The 24,454-nt window shown below is 35.1% G+C and overlaps 2 protein-coding genes across 2 annotated transcripts; both read left to right on the plus strand.

The window, feature by feature from the left end:
* The first annotated feature begins 4,165 nt into the window (after nt 1-4,165).
* LOC137940947 (cysteine proteinase inhibitor 1-like) lies at nt 4,166-4,495 on the plus strand. Its single transcript, XM_068786068.1, has one exon. The coding sequence runs from the start codon at nt 4,166-4,168 to the stop codon at nt 4,493-4,495; it is 330 nt and encodes a 109-aa protein (XP_068642169.1).
* A 4,264-nt stretch (nt 4,496-8,759) lies between these two features.
* On the plus strand, nt 8,760-9,098 carry LOC137940948 (cysteine proteinase inhibitor 1-like). Its single transcript, XM_068786069.1, has one exon. The coding sequence runs from the start codon at nt 8,760-8,762 to the stop codon at nt 9,096-9,098; it is 339 nt and encodes a 112-aa protein (XP_068642170.1).
* Nucleotides 9,099-24,454: the final 15,356 nt, after the last annotated feature.

Raw genomic sequence — 24,454 nt, forward strand, 5'->3', positions numbered from 1 at the left:
GAAGTGAGTGAACAAGAGACATAACCACACAAAAAAAATGTTTTTTTCTTCTAGCAAACCTTCCAAGGACCATATTTAGGAACTGCCATTCAACAACTTTTTTATTCTTATGTATTTCATTATGTATTTCAAGCTCAATTTTTGGAACTTCATTATGTATTTCAAGCTCAATTTTTGTCATTCAATGGTTTTTTCATATATACAATTCAAATTTTTATGTTAACATTTTTATGATTGTTCTAATTATTTGTTTCTCCTTTACATGTTGTAATTATTTTAATATTTTAATGTATTATATCAAACTATGTATGTAGGGGTGGCTTCGAGTAGAGTCAGAGCTCGAACCTGCATATATTCGAGTTGATCTTAATTTAAATAATTCGAACTCGAGCTCGAGTCAAGTCCAGCCTCAAACCTAAAATTGGAATCGAGCTCAAGCTCAAAAAATTTAATTGAGTTTGAACTCGAGCTTGAGCTAGGTTCAAGCTCCAACCAATAATTAAAATTTTTCATAAAATACATGTCAAATAAATTGTACATAAAATTATGCATAAATTTTACTTAAAATTGAGCATGACCTCTACATAAAATAGGGCATGACCTTTGTACATCAACCATTCATAAAAATGTTCTTAAACACTATATAATATTATGCATAAACTTTATTCAATAATCAAACACAAAATTTTAAATGAAATATCAATTTCAAATTTACAATCACCCAAACAAAAACTATAAATCCATTTTAATTTTATAAACTCTAACTCTTTCTCTTCGTGCTAGAAAATTATATGCTAAGTCCACATTCACATGACCAAAATCTTCACCTATGACAAAACAAAAGAATAAAACTTATTATTGTCTGATAAAAATTATTATTCCTCTACTAATTACTTAATGTAGTTAAAAGTATTAAAATTACCAATTTGAGAAGACAAACTGCCATAAGTGGAGTTATAAACAACCTTTTTACACCTAGTTGAATTAACTGCATAATTTCAGAAAAAAGAGTGCAGTCTTGCCTCAAACAGATTTATGAAATTCTCAATGATATTCTTAACTAAAACAAGACTATCTTGGATTAATAAGTTCAGAATATGAGCACAACAACGCACAAGAAATAACTTCCCACCACAAACCGATTTCTATTTCTTGAAAATCATCTTTCAAAATTCTCAAACAAACCTCATTATAGGCATCCTTATCAACAAAGATACTAAATATTTTATTTTTGATTTCCTAATCTTTTAAATACTGGTAAATAGCATATGCTATGTCAGCACCACAATGTAGAGGAGAAACATGCACGAAACTTAAAACTTATTTTTTAAGCGTCCAATTATTATCACTAAATTGCCCAGTAATAACCATGTATTCAAACTTTTAATTTTGGAACTTCCAAAGATCCATGGTAAGACTAATCTTGTTAATCTCTTTTAATAAACTTTTAATTTTCTTTTTCTCTGCCTCGTACACCTCCACACACTCCTTTATGGTCTTAAAGGATATTTTTTTCATAATTCACATTTGTCATCTTCATTACAAAATAAAATTCCTCCTCTTCTACTATCATGAATGGATGCTCATGCATAAAAATCCAATGAGCAATGAGTTCTCTCATTCTAGTTTGATCATATTTGTCTCCAAAATCCATAAAAGGAAAGTTAGATGGACTCTGATCAATATTAGACGTCGCTGGTTCAAAGCTTATGGTTTTTTCGTTTTCTCATTGCCACTTTCTACTAGAACAACGTTTCAAATATGACTCATATGTGAGGTCACTCCACTACTAATAATACTCAAATTGGTTTTATAATGAACACATTGAGCCTTTTTTGTACTATCTACAAATGAGATTTTTTTGAATTCCAACCACACATGAGACCTTTTCTGTCTTTTAGAACGTTGGATAGAGTCACCTTCTTCTTAATTTAGGGTAATTTCATATAAGCTCACCTTTTTTACATTAGTAGTTTTAGTGAGATATGAATCTGGTGGAGTTGAGTCATTATCTATGGCCACACTCTGGTGGAGTTGAGTCATTATCTATGGCCACACTAGAACTAGTGTTAACTACTGATGTCAATTGAGCAGGAGGTGTTCACATTCTTACTTCTAAAAAAAAATAGAAATGAAAAACATGAAGAAAAAAAATTAATCCAAACAACAAAGACAAATCCAAAAAAGAAAGTTTAAATAATAAATATAGACACATATAAGAGAGAGGAAACAATGGAAATTGATCATCGACCACAAGCTAAAATGAATGCACCCTAAATTAATTCAAATTTCAGTAGACACTATTTGACAGTATTTGGCATAGGGGATATACATCATATTCAATCTGCAACCAAGACCACAACCCTGTCCTTCTCTCCCATCGGGATAACATATTTTCATTTAATCTTGTTTCAAGTTTATGTCTCAACTGAGGCTCCCGTATAACCATAAACATTAATGATACCTTATAATTTTACTCTCAGTACTAATGTGGCATAATTCCCATACATTAAAAAGGCTTAGGATAGTCCACTTACTTTTTTAAGAAATGAACCCACTAAATTGAAGAACTTTATGCTTGAGAGAGCATCAGAAAGGGAAATAAGAAATGAAGACTAAGAAACATGCAATAACTTAACCGACCACCAGATGTAAAAGTGTAACATATGGTTTTCCATCCAAATTAATCAAATAGTTCGATAGTCACCTATTGAATAGGTTTTGTTGGTGCTAGCTGAGAGGACCGAAAAGAAATAGAGGCTCTAGCACAGGCTGAAGGGGTGAGGAAAGACCTAAAGAAGTGAAAATCTCACTAGGTAAGTAGCAACGGATAGAGCACAAATAGATAGATGATAATTGAAGGAAAAGGTATATCAAGTAGTGTAATTAAAATTTTTATGATAGCATGGAAAAGCCAACATTCATGTTCAATAGGATCGAGCCTTCCTCCTTATTGAGAAATTATCTAGTTAACATAAGGAGATATAAGGAGATTAACATAGATGATCGAGCCTCCCTCCCAATTATTAAGAAGAAAATACATAAAATAAATAAATTTTAATATAAAAATAGAGAAAATAATAAAAAAGATGATATTTAGCACTCACTGGAGACTTTGCAACACCAAACGACACCAATTTCTTCACAGCTCATGGAAAGGGACAAAAGGCGAATGGAGAAATTTTTTAACAGAGGACCATTTCTCCCTTTCACTAATCATGGAGAAATTGCATTTTTTTAATAGCTCATAGAACTTCTAAAAATTTTGCAATTCGCATGTAGGTAAAAAATTATGAATATAGACAACAAAATTTTTAGAAGAAACAGGAACAAAATAAGGATGAAAGGAATCAACCTAGGAAAGATGACTTACCTAGGTGTGGTCTATTTTGTGGGCTCCGTCTACAACGTCTAAGTCGGCAACACCCAAATCCGGCAAAGGAAGAAGGAGACTGAAGAAGTTGAAGCTGAACATAGGGGCTTAAATTGGAAAATTTACCTTAAAAAATTCTCTTCCTTCTAGTAATTGACGTTGTTTGTGATTTATCTTTCAAGAGCTTTTTTTTTACTTATGTATTTTTCAGTTATTTTTATGTAATATTAAAATATTTTTTTTCATATTTACATTGTATCATTATTTTATTATAATTTTATAATAATTGTATGTCATATTATGAATTGAAAAGAAGAAAAAATACTTTAAACTATGAATAAATACAGATTTAAAAATCAAATCAAATTAATTATTTTTACAAGAGAAAAACGTCTGTGATGAGGAAGTTAAATTGCGGTAGGAAAATTTGATTAACAAATATGTCTTTTTCATTCAAAAATAAATAAAAATTAAAAGATGAAACCCTTTTTTTGTTAAAAATATTAATAACGTGGATTATATAGGAATTAGTGGGTCATAATGGAAAATAATTGCATGTAATCGACCACATATGGTATCATGGCATCTAAAGATAAGCTTATTCAGAATTTACCTAAAACAACTCACAAATTTTCCAAGTAAATGTCCTTCCTCGCTGTAACGGCTCCCTGGCAATAAGATTTCCAGCTCATCCCCCCTTCATTTCCACCCGGCCACCCCATTCCTCTCCCTTTAAATCCCTCCTTTCTGCCTCATCTTCCTCTTCACTCTTCACTCGCAACATAACCAACCATGAGGCCCCCTCTCATTCTTCTCCTTCTCCTTCCCCTCCTCGCCGTCCTCCCCGACGTCAGTACCAGAGCGCTGACCGACGAATGGGTGCACATCGACGTTAGCTCCGCCCACGTGCAGGACCTCGCCTCATTCGCTGTTGGAGAACACAACAGGCAAGCGAAAGCTGCCCTCCTCTACAAACGCGTCGTTAGCGCGGAGTCCTTCGTCCCCGATCCTATCAGGTACCGTCTGTTCATCGAAGCAGCTAGTAATACGGCCGTCGGAGAGTATGAAACGGAGGTGTGGGAGAAGAGCGTCAGGACCCTCGTTTGGTTCAAGTCCGTCTAGAAGCCGATTCTCGAGCATTCCCATTACTCTTTCTAGGTCCTGCATGGATGCAATGCTGTTATTCCCCGATTCTGGATTGTAATAAATTTGTGTTTTGAGCGTTCGATCAAAATGTTTTGTTGGCCTGTTTTTCTTCTCCATCTTGATTTTTTAATTATCAGTATTTTAATATTTTTGTGACACTTGAAATTTAAATACGTATATTAACTAATTATTTTAACTATTTTATTATATAAAGATTAATTAAGGATAAAATAACAAGTAATTATGTTATTTACAATTTACATGACATAATAATTTTACTCATAAATATTATATTTTAATTAATTCTTTGATGACAATAATTACTTTGAATAATTTTTTTTTTATTTTGTCTTTAAATATATTTATTAATTCATTAATGAAAATAATTTAAACGATGAGTTCAATTTAAGATTATTATGCACAACCATAACTTCTGTTCGAGAAATTATTATCAAAATCTTAATTATTTAATAGTATTTTAAGGCATTATATATTTTTAAGGTAAAAATTTCAAGTTTATATGTAATATGATACTAATTCTTTGTTTTCTTCCAAATTGTAGAAACGTTCCAAAAAAGAAAAATGAAAACATAAAAAATCAAATCAAATAATTTTGCACATAATGGGTATCTAGGAGGGCTGAGAACACATATTTTAAGTATAAAAAACTCAATTTTTTAATAAATTAAATTTAACAAAAATATTGATGCTAATTGTTGTTTAATTTTAGTAGAGGAGATATGCAAAAGAATATGCTAACCCTAGAGAGATAATGTCCCAAGCATAGGTTAATAATTCAAGTTTTGTTAAGGGAATGGGTGCAGGTGAACTAGCTCGATCACATCTTAGGGTTCAACTTCATGCCGCCTTCAAGTTGACCTTAACAGAGTATGCTTGAGTAAGAAAACAACTAGATGGCTAGAAGTGGGTGTACAAGAGACATAATCACAAAAAAGAATGTTTTTCTTCTAGCAAACCTTCCAAGGACCATATTTAGGAATTGCCTTTCAACAACTTTTTTTTTCTTTTGTATTCATTGTGTATTGCAAGCTCATTTCTCGTCAATCAATGGTTTTTTCATATATACGATTCAAATTTTTATGTTCTAATTATTTCTTTCACCTTTACATATTGAAATTATTTTAATATTTTAATGTATTATATCAAACTATGTAGGTAGGGGTGGCATCTAGTCGAGTTGAGCTCGAACCTACATATGTTCAAGTTGAGCTTGATTTAAATAATTCGAACTCGAGCACAAGTCAAGCCCAACCTCGAGCGTAAAATTGGAATTGAGCTCGAGCTCAATAATTTTAACTGAGTTCGAACTCGAGCTTGAGCTAGGTTCTATAATCAAACATAAAATTTTAAATGAAATATCAATTTCAAATTTATTGTCTGATAAAAAATATTCTCCCACTACTAATTACTTAATGTAGTGAAAAGTATTAAAATTATCAACATAAGAAAAACAAGAAAAATCAATTAACTAGTAGCATTATCTCCATGCTCTTCTTCTCAGGCTGTAATCATCAAATAAAAATTTAATAAATAAAACTAAAAATTTTACTAAAAAATATCTTGATAAATAATTATTCAAAACTAGTTCACGTTTTAAATTTTTTTGACACCGTGAAGAGCCCAAATCCAATCACCTCCAAAAATCAAAGTTTGAACTGTATTCGATGCCCAGGAAAAACGATATGGGTCTATTACTCTACCACCAGCACTAAAGGTAGACTTTGAGGCTAATATAGATATGGGAATTACAAGGATGTCTACCGTCATCTTAGATAATACCTGAAATTTAAAATTACTCACTTGTCACCATTCTAAAACGTCAAAATCATATTGTGAAGATTCCTCACTAATATACACACCTTCTTCAAGATAATTTTCCTATTCTCACTTTGGTGAATCCACAAATTTCACTTGTTTCACATAAATCATTAATTTTGACCATCCTGAACTTGATGGATTGTGACCTATGACTTGTGGAAACACCTGTAGAGTTAATACTTGAAATAATCCCTTCAATACTAATATCCACAATATATACGAATACGTATTTATCATAAATCTCACATAAGGTTCGTCGAACTAAGTTTAGTTTTATTCTAACTTCCTCATCATAATATAACTTTGGAAAACACATTTCGATCAATCTTAATTTGACCCTTGCATCCAAAACTGAAGCAACAACCATAAAAAAATTGCATTTACTCCAGTACTTCTCAATTTTCTCTTTCATTCTATTAACCAATGTCCTAATAAAAACATTTTCATTTCTAGAATGAAAGTTCAAAACTTCTTTAACCATATATACCTCACTAAGATACACATTAGAAGTGGGGTAGCCACTTTCATAAATTATATTAGTGATTATATTAAAATTTTCTAGAATCCCACACACCATTTTAACCTTTTCCCCATTCATCAAGACTTGGCAAACAATCATAAGGTTGTTCTTTATTTTGAAATGTAGGAAAAACATATTTGAATTTTAATGCAGAAGACAAATTGTCTTAAGTGGAGTTATAACCAACCTTTTTACACCCAGTTGTAGTTATTGCACAATTTCAGAAAAAAAGTGAAGTCTAGCCTCAAACAAATTTATGAATTTGACACTCTGACGCACATTCTCAATGATATCCTTAACTTTTAACAAGACCATCTTTGACTAATAAGATCAGAATATGAGTACAACAAAGCATATTAAATAAATTTCCACCATAAACCGATATCCTATTTCTTGAAACTCATCTTTCAAAACTCTTAGGCAAACATCATTATATGCATCATTGTCAACAAAGATACTAAATATTTTATTTTTTATTTCCTAATCTTTTAAAGACTTGTAAATAGCATATGTTATGTCAACACCACAACGACGAGGAGAAACATGCACAAAACTCAAGACTCATTTTAGAAACGTCTAATTACTATCAATAAAATGCCCAGTAATAACCATGTATTTAATTTTTTTATTTTTGAACTTCCAAAGATCCATGGTAACACTAATCTTGTTAATTTATTTTAATAAATTTTTAAATTTCTTTTTCTCTGCCTCGTATACCTCTACACACTCCTTAATAGTCTTACAAAATACTTTTTCATAGTTCACATTTGTCATCTTAATTACGAAATAAAATTCCTCCTCTTCTACTATTATGAATGGATGCTTATGCATAAGAATCAAATGACCAATGAGTACTCTCATCCTAGTTTGATCATATTTGCCTCCAAAATCTATAGAAGGAAGTTCAGATGGACTTTGATGAATATTTTATGGTTTTTTGTTTTCTCATTGCCATTTTTTACTAGGACAACGTTTCAAATGTCGACTCATATGTGAGGTCACTCCACTATTAATGATACTCAAATTGGTTTTATAATGAACACATTGAGTCTTTTTGTACTATCTACAAGGGAGATTTCTTTGAATTCCAACCACACATGAAACCTTTTTTGTCTTTTTGAATTCTGGATAGAGTCGCCTTCTTCCTAATATAGGGTACTTTCATATAAGCTCACTTTATTTACATTAGTAGTTTTAAGGAGATATGACTTTGGTGGAGTTGAATCATTATCTATGGTCACACTAGAATTAGTGTTAACTACGGATATCAATCGAGCAGGGGGTGTTGACATTCTTACTTCTACAAAAAAAAATACAAATTAAATACATAAAAAAAGCAATCCAAACAACAAAGACAAATCCAAAAAAATAAAGATTAACAAATAAATGTAGACACATATGCGAGAGGAAACAATGGAAACAGATCATGAACCACAAGCTGAAATAAATGCACCCTAAATTAATTCAAACTTCATTAGACCGAAAAAGGAAAAATAAAAAATAAAATAACCTTTATATTTATTGTATGTCATATTAAGCAATGAAAGCGAAAAAGGAAAAATAAAAAAAAATAAAAAAACTTTTAACAGTGAATAAATACAGAGTTAAAAATCAAATATAAATTAATATTTTACAAAACTAAATTGCGGGTCTGGACAATTATTGCTTGTAATCGACCACATATGGTATCATGGCAGCTAAAGATGAGCTTATTTGGAATTTACCTACAAAAACTCTGAAAATTTCCAAGTATTCTTCTTCCTCGCCGTAACGCCTCCCAGGCAATACGTTTTCCAGTTCATCCCCCTTCACTCCACTCCCTTTAAATCCCTCCTTTCGCCTCATCTTCCTCTCCACTCTTCACTCGCCACATAATCAACCATGAGGCCCCCTCTCATTCTTCTCCTTCTCCTTCCTCTCCTCGCTGTCCTCCCCGACGTCAGTACCAGAGCACTGGCCGACGAATGGGTGCCCATCGACGTTAGCTCCGCCCTCGTGCAGGACCTCGCCTCATTCGCTGTTGGAGAACACAACAGGCAAGCGAAAGCTGCCCTCCTCTACAAACGCGTCGTTAGCGCGGAGTCCTCCGCCCCTAATCCCATCAGGTACCGTCTGTTCATCGAAGCTGCTAGTACTAAGGCCGTCGGAAAGTATGAAGCGGAGGTGTTGGAGAAGGGCGTCAGGACCCTGGAATCGTTCAAGCCCGTTGCCGCACGCTGACGACCTTCTTCGCTCCCAGAAGCCGACTCTCGTGTATTTCCACTACCCTTTCTAGGTCCTGCATGGATGCAATGCTGTTGTTCCCCGATTCTGGATTTTAATAAATTTGTGTTTTGAGCATTCATTCGAAATGATTTGTTAGCTTGTTTTTTCCCGAGGTGTTATCAGTATTTTAATTTTTTTGTGACACTTAAAATTTAAACACGTATTTAACTACTTTATTATATAACTATTTTACATGACATAATAATTTTACAACATATATTGAGAATTATTATATATTTATTAATTCAATAATGTCAATAATTACTTTGAATAAAATATTTTATTATTATAGCTTTAAATTTATTTATTAATTCATTAATGAAAATAATTTTAAAACTATGAGTTTAATTTTAAATTATTACGCACAATCATAACTTGTGTTCCTGAAATTATTATCAAAATTTTTAATTTTTTAATAGTAAATATTTATTTTAAAATTCGAAAAAGTTATATACTCAAATTTTCTTAAGAATTTTTAGAATTACTCACTAGATACTAATTAATTGACTTATCTTCGTGTGTCTAAACATTGGGAATTTTACCAAAATACCAATTTGAAAAAACTTATTTATGAAAACAACGATGATTTTAACTTATTTGCAAAACTACCGAACATTGACCGGTCCACTGTACATGTGGACAGTCAAAGGCGACACATAAGCTTTGATCGCTTACATATCGACACCTCATCAGTGCAGTAAGGTAGTTGAACACATGGGGCTGCCACGTCATTATTTTTACACACATGTCATCTGACACGTCATTATCAATTTCCCTCTTTGCCCCGTCATCTCTCGCCACGTTAGCTCACTCCACGTAAACCCTTCGTTATATTTTTTCGTTCTAATGTTTCTGCTTCTATCATCGTTTACTTGCCTTCTGTCAATCTTCCTTCTTCCCCGCTGTAATTGGTAATATGAGAAATCAAAGTTTGCTTTGTTCATGATTCTCATATAATAAGTTTATAATATGTTTACTTCATACTAGGATATTCCCCCTTCTGGTTCTCTTTTTACCACTCTTTAGTTGTAGGTTCAATTAGTTTACTTTTAATTGTTCTTACTTTCAATTTGTTTTCAATGGCATCCAGTAGTCGAAGTACTGGATCAGTTAAGAATGCATCTCTGGTTGAATATAAAGTTCAACAACAATTAAATGACTGGACAATTCCGTCCATTAAACCTACATCCATATACAAGAAAGGAACTTTCACCCTTTCTAGTACCATGGGAATTAAAACCATGGAACAAACAATTAATCTTGAAAATCAAGATTCAACTCTAAAATTATTAGAGTTAACAGATCTCAATAAGTATCTAGCCGATACTGAGAAGAAATATATGCATATTGGATGCATACAGATTGCGTTCAAACCCTTGACCTTATTAGGGATGAACACATGTCTGCAGGCCATACTTCGTGATGGTCGTTGTTTGGATTGGAAACCCTCATTAATGGGTATAGTGGAAACAAGTCTCAGTAGGGGACCAGTTTACTTTAATGTCCATCCAAACCTCACCCTATCATTAACAGATAGGAATTTGTTAGAATCTATCCAATTGAGGATTCTAACACAAGGATATAATTTTATTCCTGGAACTGAAACCATTGCTGTCATAGCACGGATTCATTTCAAAATTATGAATACCTTAGTCCCTAAGGTATTACACTTACCAGATCAAGGTAAGACTGTTTTGATCGAGACCGATCTCATGAGTGGTAATGTTGCCACTCCAAGAATGATCAATTAGGAGGAAATTCATTTCCCAGCCAACTGGACTATTCCTCAGGCTGTTCCTCCACGACTCCTGATTAATCAGGATATTGATCATGTCATCCAATCAACTGATGGCGATGTGGTAATCAATTTCAAAGATAAGACTCCATACCAAGTCACTTTACCACCCACGTCATCCCGATATTCGGATGTAGGTCCATCTTCGCGCCTACAGGAATTGGATGAAAAACAATCTCTAAAGGATGATTCCTCATTAAAAGGAATCCAACTATCAGACACCCAGATTCCTCATGGGGTCTACGGAGACAGGGAGCATGATCGGACGTCTCCCACTCCCAGTGAAATGACTGGTTTTACTCTGTAATTATGATTTTTACACCTTACCAGAGTAACCCAGACCCGCCACCTTTTGTGGTGGACAGAGCAGCCATTAAAGCTGAGTTCTTTCACCCCAATAATCTAGGTTTCAAAAATTGGTTTTTTGACACCTATGGGGACGCAGAATGCATGGAATTCTCAAATGACTTTTATCTTTATTTAGAAACAAATAAAATTATTATGTCCTTTGTTGATTGGTTCATGCAAACCAGACTCAAGAAGGCAGAGAAACGACCCTTAGTTTCTTCTTCCAATGCTCCATCTCTTTCTACCCTCACGAAAGAATGGCATCTTATGTCTGGCATAAATATCAGATCAGTACATCCTCCCACTGATCCAATTAAACTTGAATTTGCAAGTCCTTCAGGAAAATCTCCTGAATTTGTTGAAGCAGTTGCTTTTGTCAACCCTGAAGTTACCCTAAACCCAATGGGTCAAATCAGAAGACAAAACAACTTTACCAATTTAAATCTCCAAACTATAGGCCAACAGCTGACACGTATGGAAGATTTATTGGAAAAAGATGTCTCCGAGAAAGTATGTCAAAATCCTTATGACTTATCTTCTCGAAAATTACCTTTGTTGATGAATGATAAACCACTCATCAAACCCCCGGTTCCAGTCAGGAACTTTAAATTAGATAACAATTCTGAGGTTGTCGAAGAATTGTTATTAAGGCTTGGCAAATTAAAACTCTCAGAAGAGCAAATTAAACAAGCCCAAAAGACGCTGGAAGCATCGGCCAATGTGGTTCGCCAACACATCCAAAAACATTTACCCATCCTTCATGTTTTGGAAGCTGACGACACCTCGGATAAAGATTCTCAGGAAGGTTCTTTATCTCAAAATACCTCTGAAGAGTTCACTCCTGCAGCATATTCTGATTCTGAGATTGGTCAAACCCCTAATCTTCATGAGTTAGGTTTCACCAATATCGGACAAACTGAAGCAATTCTTCAGGAAATGATTCAAGATCAACCGAGTATCCAAAAATTGGATTATCAGAAATCATCTACTCGGAAATGGGATCTAGAACTCAAACGATACTACCATAGGCCTACCCCTCAGGACCTATTGTATGAAGAAAATTTGTATATAGATCAAAAATCCTATGATGGAAGAACCATCTATGAATGGAGTATAGATGGCTTATCTGAATATCAGATAATGGAACATTGTCAACGGATGTTAATGTATGCAACCATCTGTCGACAACATAAAAATTCCGATCAAGGAATAGCAGAAATGATAACTGCTGGATTCTCGGGAATCCTAAAAGGTTGGTGGGATAATCTCCTCACCCATGAACAACATCAGGAAATTTATAATTCCAAAAAGGTAATTAAAACTGAATCAGGTCCCGCCTACCTTGGAGAGGACGATGCAGTATATACCTTAATCTCCTGTATTGTTCATCATTTTATTGGTAGACTTACTTCCCAAACGGATAAGGGAAGAGAGACGTTGCAAAACTTAAGGTGTAAAACACTTAGCCATTTCAGGTGGTATAAAGATGTTTTCCTCACGAAAGTGATGCAACGAACAGATGCCAATAATGAATATTGGAAAGCCAAATATATCGATGGCTTACCTCCGCTTTTTGCCAACAAGGTCAGAAAGCGAATAGGAAATGAAGGTGGTGCAATCAACTACCACCAATATACATATGGCCTCCTCACCAGTGCTATTATTCAAGAGGGATTGTCCCTATGTAATGATTTAAAGCTTCAAGCTCAGCTTAAACAATAGAATATTTCTGGTAAGCGTGAGCTTGGGGAATTCTGTGAACAATTTGCTTGTGACACAGGACCCCAACCTTCTCATCAAAGGAAGGGAAAAGGGAAAGTCTCTCATTCTAAGAGAGAACCCTACTCGCACCAGAGTAGACGATATCCCAAACGACAGTCTCATCAAAAGACTCGTCCAGAACCTAGGAGACCTCCTCCTCGTCAGAAGCATCCTCCTAGACGAAATCCACCAGACAAAAAGAAAATTGTCTGTTATAAATGTGGTAAATTAGGCCACTATTCCAATAGATGCAAAACCAAAGAGAAACTAAACCAACTGCAGATCGATGAAGGATTGAGAATCCAGTTGGCTAAAATTCTCTTAAATTCTGAGTCTGGAGATGATCTTGATTATGCCTCCTCCAGCCAATCAGAAGATCCAGATTGCAGTTGTTCTCATCTCCAATCTGTGGCTCAAATGCATCAAATCAATGTGCTTACCTCTATGCAACAAAGTATGCTAGAGAACATTGATCAAGAGGAAGATCCTCAAACCAAAAGATATTTAATTAAAAAATATCTTGACCAAATTCAAAACATTTCAAAGAATAGTCCTCCCATCCAAGGAATAAAACCATATTCTTTGAAGGAAATTATTGGTCGTTATGAAGCAGAAACTGTTTCAAATCAACCCATATCTATCTCCTCATTACAAGGAGAAATTAAAGAAATCAAGCAAGAATTAAAAGAATTAAAATCTTTGTATAAAAAGCTTGAACAAAAATATGAACTCACATGTTTACCAGAAAAGACATCGGAGGGTTCTTTTCTGAATCAAATTACCAAAGTCATCCATCAAAGATGGCATACTGTAATTAATTTGGTGATTAATCAGAACTTTGTCATTCCTAAACTGACAGCTCTGATTGATAGTGGAGCAGACTTAAACTGCATCCAGGAAGGGTTAATCCCAACCCAATATTTTGAGAAGAAGAAGGAAGATTGACAGAAGGCAAGTAAACGATGATAGAAGCAGAGACTAACTTTAAAGTACTACTAATTTATTCACAATATCATAAAAGTACTTACAATAAACTCCAAGTATGAAAAGCACAAGCGTAGGCAACCTTGAAGACAAAGGGGAAGGTTTTTCAAGTGATGCCTTATCTAAAGAAACTAACTCCTTATGTAGAAGGAGTGAACTAATGTGGATTTGAACATATTTGAAATCCACCACTAAAATAAAAAGTAACCTCTATGATTGAGGTGATGAGTCATGATCTCTATAATTGAGATTCTTGGATGATTCAGCATCTTGATTATCTTCATCTTTATCATCCACTTTATCTTCATGATGGGGATTGGAAAGAGACATTTGATGGGCTTTGTCCCAAAGCATCTTTTGTTGACGAAGAGCCTTAACTCTTATCCGATGCAGGCGGCTACTGGCGGCATCCCATGCTTGAGACTTGATGGAAAATGGCCGACCAAATATACTGTAGGAGCCTTGATTGATGTGACAAATAGGCCAGCTGTGGGCCGGAGGATAAGATTTCCTCTTAAGCTTTTGGACGGACTTGGCCGACGAATCTGGAACAGATTTATCTGTCATAGTCATATCCTGCAAAATTATTTCTTTTTAGATGTTGCCTTGAATGCTTGCAACATAAGATTAATATATTCTTCCGGATCCTCATCAGGTGGCTGACTATCCGGTAAAGAGTCTTGAGCATTATCATCTTGCTCAGTGCTATTATAATCAATATCTTCATCATCTTCACCAGCAGAAGGTTCTGATACAGACATGTTATCGTCTGCTGGGTGGTGAGAAGAAGTACCTTCATTGCACTGGGTTACCATAGAATCCTTCATTGATTCTAATAATTTTTACATAATATCTTTTTTCGAGATGTTCGGAATCAAACTCTTTAATTGAGTTTTGAAACTTGCAAATAAATTGTCGAAGTCATAATGGACTTCCGGGATGCGATGCAATCCAAGATTGTTTTCATTTTGTATGATAGCAGACTTAATTTCTGCAACTTTGGTATCAATATTGGGGAAATTTTTCCACCATCGAACATGAAATGTTCGTAATAATACTGGTAGGCTTTTATCATTAAAGCCTGTAGTACAATCCCATCTCCAAATCCATGGTAGAGAAAATACCATAAAGAAGATAAGACTGTCCCAATGCTTTGGGGGTTTTTCATAACCCAGAGCTTTAAGCTCAGGACTGGATTGAGTCCATTTACTAAAACAAGCCTTAATGGGCTCAGGTAATATTGAAATGGGTGGCCCAAATTTGATCTACCATGCAAATACCCAACTGGGTAGAGGTAATGACCTCTGAAAGACATTCTTTTCCCATTGGAAAAACCAGGAATGCCTATGGGAAGGATTTTGGTAATAAAAGGTATTATACCAAGAATCCATATAATCCCAATAATTAAATTCCTTATCATTAGGAAGATTAGCTGCTTTAGCCAAATCAAATTTTCTCCATGTTGAGGGATGCATGAATCTTTGTATTGTACATTTACTGTACGCTCTTGGGCTATCCCATTTAGCCACATTGGTCAGTGTATGATGCACTGATATAGAATTTAGATGAACCAAAATAGATTCAAAGGAATACCATCATTTTCCTGCACGGATGGGACAGTAGGCTTCTCCAAGCCATTTCTGTAACATCTCCCAGGAATCCAATGTACCCTCAAGATCCTCTTTATTGAGGAGTAGAATTGTTTCCGTATCCAGAAGAGTAATATACTCTGGTTCTACTTCAAGTGTCTCTTTATACGACACAGGGGCTTTGCCCTTCTTGTCTGAGGAATTTCCTCTTTCTAGATTCTTTCGGCCTCGGCCTCTTGATTGTTGATTTCCACGTCCTCTCATTGGGAGTGGATTGCCCCTTGCGGGGTTATACATGATTTTGACCCTGGAGAAATTCACGGGTTAGAAAATCAGGTAAGGAGTTCAATTCTCCTTTGATATGTTCTATATCAAAATCAAAGGCGCTTAATTCCGCCTGCCATCTGGCAAAGATTTGTTTAGAAGTAAGATTCTTCACATCCTTCTTAAGAATCGATTTGGCTGCTGAACAATCAACTCTTAAAAGGAATTTTTGATTTAATAAATCATCCTGGAATTTATGAATGCACTTAATTATTGCCAATATTTCTTGTTTTACAGTGGAATAATTAAGCTGTGCATCATGCCAATTTCCAGAGGTAAATCGAACAAGTTCTTCTTTACCTGATGGATTTTGTTGTTTCAAAATGCCACCATAGCCTATATGGGAGGCATCTGTCTCTACAACCTTCGGATAAGAAGGATTAGTGAGGTTAAGACAAGGGAGTTGTTTAACCTTACTCTTAATTCTTTGGACTGCCTGGGTATGGTTGGGAGTCCAAGGCTCAGGATTCTTTCTGAGTCTTTTGTGCAATATTGCAGAATCTTGTGCAAGATGAGGATAATAATCTGCAATATAATTGAGACTTCCTAGAAATCTCTGAAGTTGAGTTTTCTCCAGTAGTTCATCTGGGAACTTAGAGGCAAACTCAATGCTTCGATCAATGGGAACTATTTTTCCCTTGTGAATATTGTGACCTAAAAACCTAACAGCGGTCTGGAACAATTTCATTTTCGGTGCCGACATCACCAACCCATGTTTTCGAATAACTGATTTGAAAACATGTAAATGCTTAAAATGAGCATCAAGAGAGTCTAAATAAACAAGTATATCATCAATATAAACAATGGTAAATTCAGAATAAGGAGCAAATATATCATTCATGATATTTTGAAATTCAGATGGAGCATTTTTCAAACCGAAAGGCATAACATTCCATTCAAAGTGACCAAAAGGGACAGTGAATGCAGTTTTATATTTATCCTTTTCATTAATTTGAATTTGCCAGTAACCTGATTTCAAATCAAATTTGGAAAAGATTTTAGCAGAAAACAATCTGTCTAATAAATCTTTTTTATTTGGGATGGGGTATCTAATCCATCGCAAACAATCATTAAGTGGTTTATAATTAACTACAAGTCTGGGAACACCTCGTTCCTTTTCTGCATTTTTATTGACATAAAAAGCAGTACAACTCCATGGGGAGTAAGATTTGCGAATTAATTGTTTATCCAATAGATTTTGGATTTCCTTTTTGCATAGATCTAGCAATGTGTGTTTCATTTGACTAGGTCTAGCTTTGGTGGGAATGGTTCTTTCATTGAACCCATCAATATATGGTAAAGACACAATATATTTATGTCTATCCCAAAAAGCCGTAGGAATATCACTACAAATTTCTTGGGTTAATAATTTGTGAAGAGAACTAATTTTCTCTTTGATTGCGATAGTTTCCAATTGTTGTTCAATGGTTAAAAATTGAAGTTCTTTATGCAGGAAACTAAGATGATGTTCTTTTACATTTCTCAATTCAAAAAGCTCATTGATAAAACTAATTTGAGGTGGAGATTTGAAAGAGAAATAAATAGGTTGATTATTCACCTGACCATGAATTCCATGGTTATCAATACCTTTTATTGGCATTATTTTCTCCAAAAATGGAGTGCCTAATATGACCTGTTGAGTCATATTCTTGACTAATAAAAAGTCAGTTGTAATGCACTGATTATTAGTGCAAATGGAGCCATTATTTAATTTATATTTAATCTTCATTTTGTCTCCATTGGCATTTGCCAACGTTTGAGTTGTTTTCTCAAAATATTGGGTTGGGATTAACCCTTCCTGGATGCAGTTTAAGTCTGCTCCACTATCAATCAGAGCTGTCAGTTTAGGAATGACAAAGTTCTGATTAATCACCAAATTAATTACAGTATGCCATCTTTGATGGATGACTTTGGTAATTTGATTCAGAAAAGAACCCTCCGATGTCTTTTCTGGTAAACATGTGAGTTCATATTTTTGTTCAAGCTTTTTATACAAAGATTTTAATTCTTTTAATTCTTGCTTGATTTCTTTAATTTCTCCTTGTAATGAGGAGATAGATATGGGTTGATTTGAAACAGTTTCTGCTTCATAACGACCAATAATTTCCTTCAAAGAATATGGTTTTATTCCTTGGATGGGAGGACTATTCTTTGAAATGTTTTGAATTTGGTCAAGATATTTTTTAATTAAATATCTTTTGGTTTGAGGATCTTCCTCTTGATCAATGTTCTCTAGCATACTTTGTTGCATAGAGGTAAGCACATTGATTTGATGCATTTGAGCCACAGATTGGAGATGAGAACAACTGCAATCTGGATCTTCTGATTGGCTGGAGGAGGCATAATCAAGATCATCTCCAGACTCAGAATTTAAGAGAATTTTAGCCAACTGGATTCTCAATCCTTCATCGATCTGCAGTTGGTTTAGTTTCTCTTTGGTTTTGCATCTATTGGAATAGTGGCCTAATTTACCACTTTTATAATAGACAATTTTCTTTTTGTCTGGTGGATTTCGTCTAGGAGGATGCTTCTGACGAGGAGGAGGTCTCCTAGGTTCTGGACGAGTCTTTTGATGAGACTGTCGTTTGGGATATCGTCTACTCTGGTGCGAGTAGGGTTCTCTCTTAGAATGAGAGACTTTCCCTTTTCCCTTCCTTTGATGAGAAGGTTGGGGTCCTGTGTCACAAGCAAATTGTTCACAGAATTCCCCAAGCTCACGCTTACCAGAAATATTCTATTGTTTAAGCTGAGCTTGAAGCTTTAAATCATTACATAGGGACAATCCCTCTTGAATAATAGCACTGGTGAGGAGGCCATATGTATATTGGTGGTAGTTGATTGCACCACCTTCATTTCCTATTCGCTTTCTGACCTTGTTGGCAAAAAGCGGAGGTAAGCCATCGATATATTTGGCTTTCCAATATTCATTATTGGCATCTGTTCGTTGCATCACTTTCGTGAGGAAAACATCTTTATACCACCTGAAATGGCTAAGTGTTTTACACCTTAAGTTTTGCAACGTCTCTCTTCCCTTATCCGTTTGGGAAGTAAGTCTACCAATAAAATGATGAACAATACAGGAGATTAAGGTATATACTGCATCGTCCTCTCCAAGGTAGGCGGGACCTGATTCAGTTTTAATTACCTTTTTGGAATTATAAATTTCCTGATGTTGTTCATGGGTGAGGAGATTATCCCACCAACCTTTTAGGATTCCCGAGAATCCAGCAGTTATCATTTCTGCTATTCCTTGATCGGAATTTTTATGTTGTCGACAGATGGTTGCATACATTAACATCCGTTGACAATGTTCCATTATCTGATATTCAGATAAGCCATCTATACTCCATTCATAGATGGTTCTTCCATCATAGGATTTTTGATCTAGATACAAATTTTCTTCATACAATAGGTCCTGAGGGGTAGGCCTATGGTAGTATCGTTTGAGTTCTAGATCCCATTTCCGAGTAGATGATTTCTGATAATCCAATTTTTGGATACTCGGTTGATCTTGAATCATTTCCTGAAGAATTGCTTCAGTTTGTCCGATATTGGTGAAACCTAACTCATGAAGATTAGGGGTTTGACCAATCTCAGAATCAGAATATGCTGCAGGAGTGAACTCTTCAGAGGTATTTTGAGATAAAGAACCTTCCTGAGAATCTTTATCCGAGGTGTCGTCAGCTTCCAAAACATGAAGGATGGGTAAATGTTTTTGGATGTGTTGGCGAACCACATTGGCCGATGCTTCCGGCGTCTTTTGGGCTTGTTTAATCTGCTCTTCTGAGAGTTTTAATTTGCCAAGCCTTAATAACAATTCTTCGACAACCTCAGAATTGTTATCTAATTTAAAGTTCCTGACTGGAACCGGGGGTTTGATGAGTGGTTTATCATTCATCAACAAAGGTAATTTTCGAGAAGATAAGTCATAAGGATTTTGACATACTTTCTCGGAGACATCTTTTTCCAATAAATCTTCCATACGTGTCAGCTGTTGGCCTATAGTTTGGAGATTTAAATTGGTAAAGTTGTTTTGTCTTCTGATTTGACCCATTGGGTTTAGGGTAACTTCAGGGTTGACAAAAGCAACTGCTTCAACAAATTCAGGAGATTTTCCTGAAGGACTTGCAAATTCAAGTTTAATTGGATCAGTGGGAGGATGTACTGATCTGATATTTATGCCAGACATAAGATGTCATTCTTTCGTGAGGGTAGAAAGAGATGGAGCATTGGAAGAAGAAACTAAGGGTCGTTTCTCTGCCTTCTTGAGTCTGGTTTGCATGAACCAATCAACAAAGGACATAATAACTTTATTTGTTTCTAAATAAAGATAAAAGTCATTTGAGAATTCCATGCGTTCTGCGTCCCCATAGGTGTCAAAAAACCAATTTTTGAAACCTGGATTATTGGGGTGAAAGAACTCAGCTTTAATGGCTGCTCTGTCCACCACAAAAGGTGGCGGGTCTGGGTTACTCTGGTAAGGTGTAAAAATCATAATTACAGAGTAAAACCAGTCATTTCACTGGGAGTGGGAGACGTCCGATCATGCTCCCTGTCTCCGTAGACCCCATGAGGAATCTGGGTGTCTGATAGTTGGATTCCTTTTAATGAGGAATCATCCTTTAGAGATTGTTTTTCATCCAATTCCTGTAGGCGCGAAGATGGACCTACATCCGAATATCGGGATGACGTGGGTGGTAATGTGACTCGGTATGGAGTCTTATCTTTGAAATTGATTACCACATCGCCATCAGTTGATTGGATGACATGATCAATATCCTGATTAATCAGGAGTCGTGGAGGAACAGCCTGAGGAATAGTCCAGTTGGCTGGGAAATGAATTTCCTCCCAATTGATCATTCTTGGAGTGGCAACATTCGCACTCATGAGATCGGTCTCGATCAAAACAGTCTTACCTTGATCTGGTAAGTGTAATACCTTAGGGACTAAGGTATTCATAATTTTGAAATGAATCCGTGCTATGACAGCAATGGTTTCAGTTCCAGGAATAAAATTATATCCTTGTGTTAGAATCCTCAATTGGATAGATTCTAACAAATTCCTATCTGTTAATGATAGGGTGAGGTTTGGATGGACATTAAAGTAAACTGGTCCCCTACTGAGACTTGTTTCCACTATACCCATTAATGAGGGTTTCCAATCCAAACAACGACCATCACGAAGTATGGCCTGCAGACATGTGTTCATCCCTAATAAGGTCAAGGGTTTGAACGCAATCTGTATGCATCCAATATGCATATATTTCTTCTCAGTATCGGCTAGATACTTATTGAGATCTGTTAACTCTAATAATTTTAGAGTTGAATCTTGATTTTCAAGATTAATTGTTTGTTCCATGGTTTTAATTCCCATGGTACTAGAAAGGGTGAAAGTTCCTTTCTTGTATATGGATGTAGGTTTAATGGACGGAATTGTCCAGTCATTTAATTGTTGTTGAACTTTATATTCAACCAGAGATGCATTCTTAACTGATCCAGTACTTCGACTACTGGATGCCATTGAAAACAAATTGAAAGTAAGAACAATTAAAAGTAAACTAATTGAACCTACAGCTAAAGAGTGGTAAAAAGAGAACCAGAAGGGGGAATATCCTAGTATGAAGTAAACATATTATAAACTTATTATATGAGAATCATGAACAAAGCAAACTTTGATTCCTCATATCATAAGTTTACTATTCATCATCTTCTTGATCAGATACACGTCTGTCAACGATTTAAGAGTATAGCGGCCCTTTCACGCCTACGCCTATCCACGGCAACGACAACACGGGCATACCTCAACGCGACTTGGGTGACGTCCCATATCATAACAAGAATGACGATGAATAGGAAACCATTTATAATATTACGAACGAAGTTAACTCTCCTGATGATTAAAATATAAAAAATTTATCAATAGTTCACTTCATACCTGGATATTCAAGGTTTAGCCTTCCATGGCTCCACGTAAACCCTTCGTTATATTTTTTCGTTCTAATGTTTCTTCCTCGATCTTTCTCCTCTCCTCTCCTCTCGCCCTCGCTCGTGCTGCCGCCTCTCCCCTGCTGCCGCCGCTCGGCCTCGCCCTTGACGCCCCCCCTCTCAACTGCTCTCTATTCGTCTCAACCTCATCTCTCGTTCTTCTTCTCCGTTCCCCTCTGTTCATCCTCTCGCCACCCATTCTCTCAAAACCGAAACCCTACTCACCCTCTAAACCCGAATTTGAATTTCAGAAGCCAATTTATGAGGGTAATTTTTTAGGATTTTTGTTAATTGAATCTAATTATTGTATTTAATTATAATATTGATTTGAATTTAGGTGTTTAATTACTGTATTGATTTTTTTGTGATTTACTGTTTAATTTCTGATTTTATGTTAATGAAATTTCTGCCAAATTAAAATTATTGTAAAGTTTTGTAAGGTTTTTAATTAAATAGTATATTTTTTAATAATTTATTATTTTGTAAATAAGGTGATAAAAAGTATACAAATAAATTGTATTTTTAAACTCTAAAATAACTTTTTTGTATATTTTTTAAAAATTTTAAATATTTTAAATCAATAATATATGGGTAAGACTTAAGATTAAGATTTTTTAAATTTATAAATATTTTAAATCCATAATAAATGGGTAAGAGTTAGATTGTTTCTATTTATAAATATTTAAAATTTGTAAATATTATTATTTTGTAAATAAGGTGATAAAAAGTATACAAATAAATTGTATTTTTAAACTCTAAAATAAATTTTTTGTATTTTTTTAATTTATAAATATTTTAAATCTAATTAATTTATTTATTTTATTTTATTTTTTAAAATATGAAGAAATAAAAAGTGTAACGAAAATTTTTTAATTAATAAAATTTTTAATTGATATTAAATGGTGTTAAATAAGTAAGAGTTAATTTTTTAATTATTTATTAAATTTTTTAATAATTTATTATTTTAGATATAAGGTAATAAAAGGTGTATTTGATTTTTTTAAAATTTATTCAAAATTTTATCATGTAATGACGTACAGAATACATGTCAACTATATTGACGTGGTAGATGATGTGTTAATCTATAGTATTGCATTGATGATGTAGCAGCGACACGTAAGCAGTCGAAACTTATGTGTCGCCTTTGACTATCCACATATGCAGTGGACTGGTCAAAATTCGGTTGTTTTGCAGATAAGTTGAGGTCGTCATTGTTTTCATAAATATGTTTTTTCAAACTGGTATTTTGGTAAAAACGCCCTTAAAACATTTGGAGGTTAAAGTCATTTGGCGACGGTTTATTCCAAATGCGGCTCTTGAGCTGTTGCATGGGACGCTAATTTAATACGTAGGCGACGGTTTGTTGGTTTTATCGTACCTGTCATCTTCTATTTTCTATTATACCATGAGAGCTCAGGTCCATTCCAGTTCCCGGTCTACGAGTTTAACCTTATGCACGCCGACAATGGCCTGCTTCTATGAAGGAAGTCATCTCTCTCGGCGAGTCTGATGAACGGATTGAATTACTGTGCTGTGAGTGGAAAGCGGCAACTCGATCGGGGAAGATGACTGCTACGCAGTCTGTCCTTTGAAACAACAGCGAGCCAGCATTCTGTCGCTTGGCTGGATTCATTTTAATACTAATCAGGTTAGTGTCACTGGCTGCATCTTGTTTACATGGCCATGCTACCATAAACCATTCGCTTATTTGTTTTCCAGTTTTTTTGTTCCAGAGAAAGAGACAACTGCGTCTTTTCTCTCCTGGTTCCTCCTCGATCAGGTCGATCGATGGTCCAGGATACTGAATCACCTCCCATTTCAAGCCTCAACTAGATGTGCAACTTCATGAACATGGGCTGTAATTTGCCTTCCCGAATGCTGTCTTATGGCATTAACACTGCTTCGGTTTATGAATTCCATACGCACGTCACATGTTTGCTTATTTTCCTAACTGAAGTTTTCAACGGTAAAGGCCCTTCAAACTAGAGTTCAACAAGCGTACTGAGCGAACCTTTACGCTTCTGGTCGTGGCCTGACACTTGGCGACTCCAATCGAAGTGCCCCTGGATTGATTGCCCAACTTTTTCTCAATCTTTCATGGAATCATGGGGACCTTTGTCTGTCAATCATGTCAAGTTCTGTAAAGGGTCTGTCTTTCGGTTTGAATAAACAGAAATCTTACACTGCTTACCTGTGATCACAGTGAGAAGGGATCACGAGGTGATGTATCATTTTTCTCGCTACAAATACAGAAAATTGAGAAGTAATTTACTGGTCGAGACTCGAGATTGAATTGAATGGTTTGTGCCACTCTTCCTTCAGATTTTTCTTCTGGGTGACAATTGGCCTCTTCTGAACAGTGATTTTAGCATAACTGCCTTTGATTTCTTGTGAGAGTAGTTGTGGTGGAGAACTGTGAATTGTGACAGGCAGCTACGTTCCCGTGAATGTGGCCGGAATCCGACGGACCGACTATTCTTTCCGTCACAAGAAGCAAAAGTAACATGCAGACGTGGGAAAGGCGCA

This window comes from Aristolochia californica, unplaced genomic scaffold, assembly GCF_029961685.1.
Source record: "Aristolochia californica isolate CCGP_79_NKW_82.1479 unplaced genomic scaffold, dmAriCali1.0.hap1 SCAF_9, whole genome shotgun sequence".
Lineage (NCBI taxonomy): Eukaryota > Viridiplantae > Streptophyta > Magnoliopsida > Piperales > Aristolochiaceae > Aristolochia > Aristolochia californica.

Coding starts and splice junctions, on each gene's coding strand:
- LOC137940947 (XM_068786068.1), top strand. CDS start 4,166: ATGAGGCCCCCTCTCATTCTTCTCCTTCTCCTTCCCCTCCTCGCCGTC.
- LOC137940948 (XM_068786069.1), top strand. CDS start 8,760: ATGAGGCCCCCTCTCATTCTTCTCCTTCTCCTTCCTCTCCTCGCTGTC.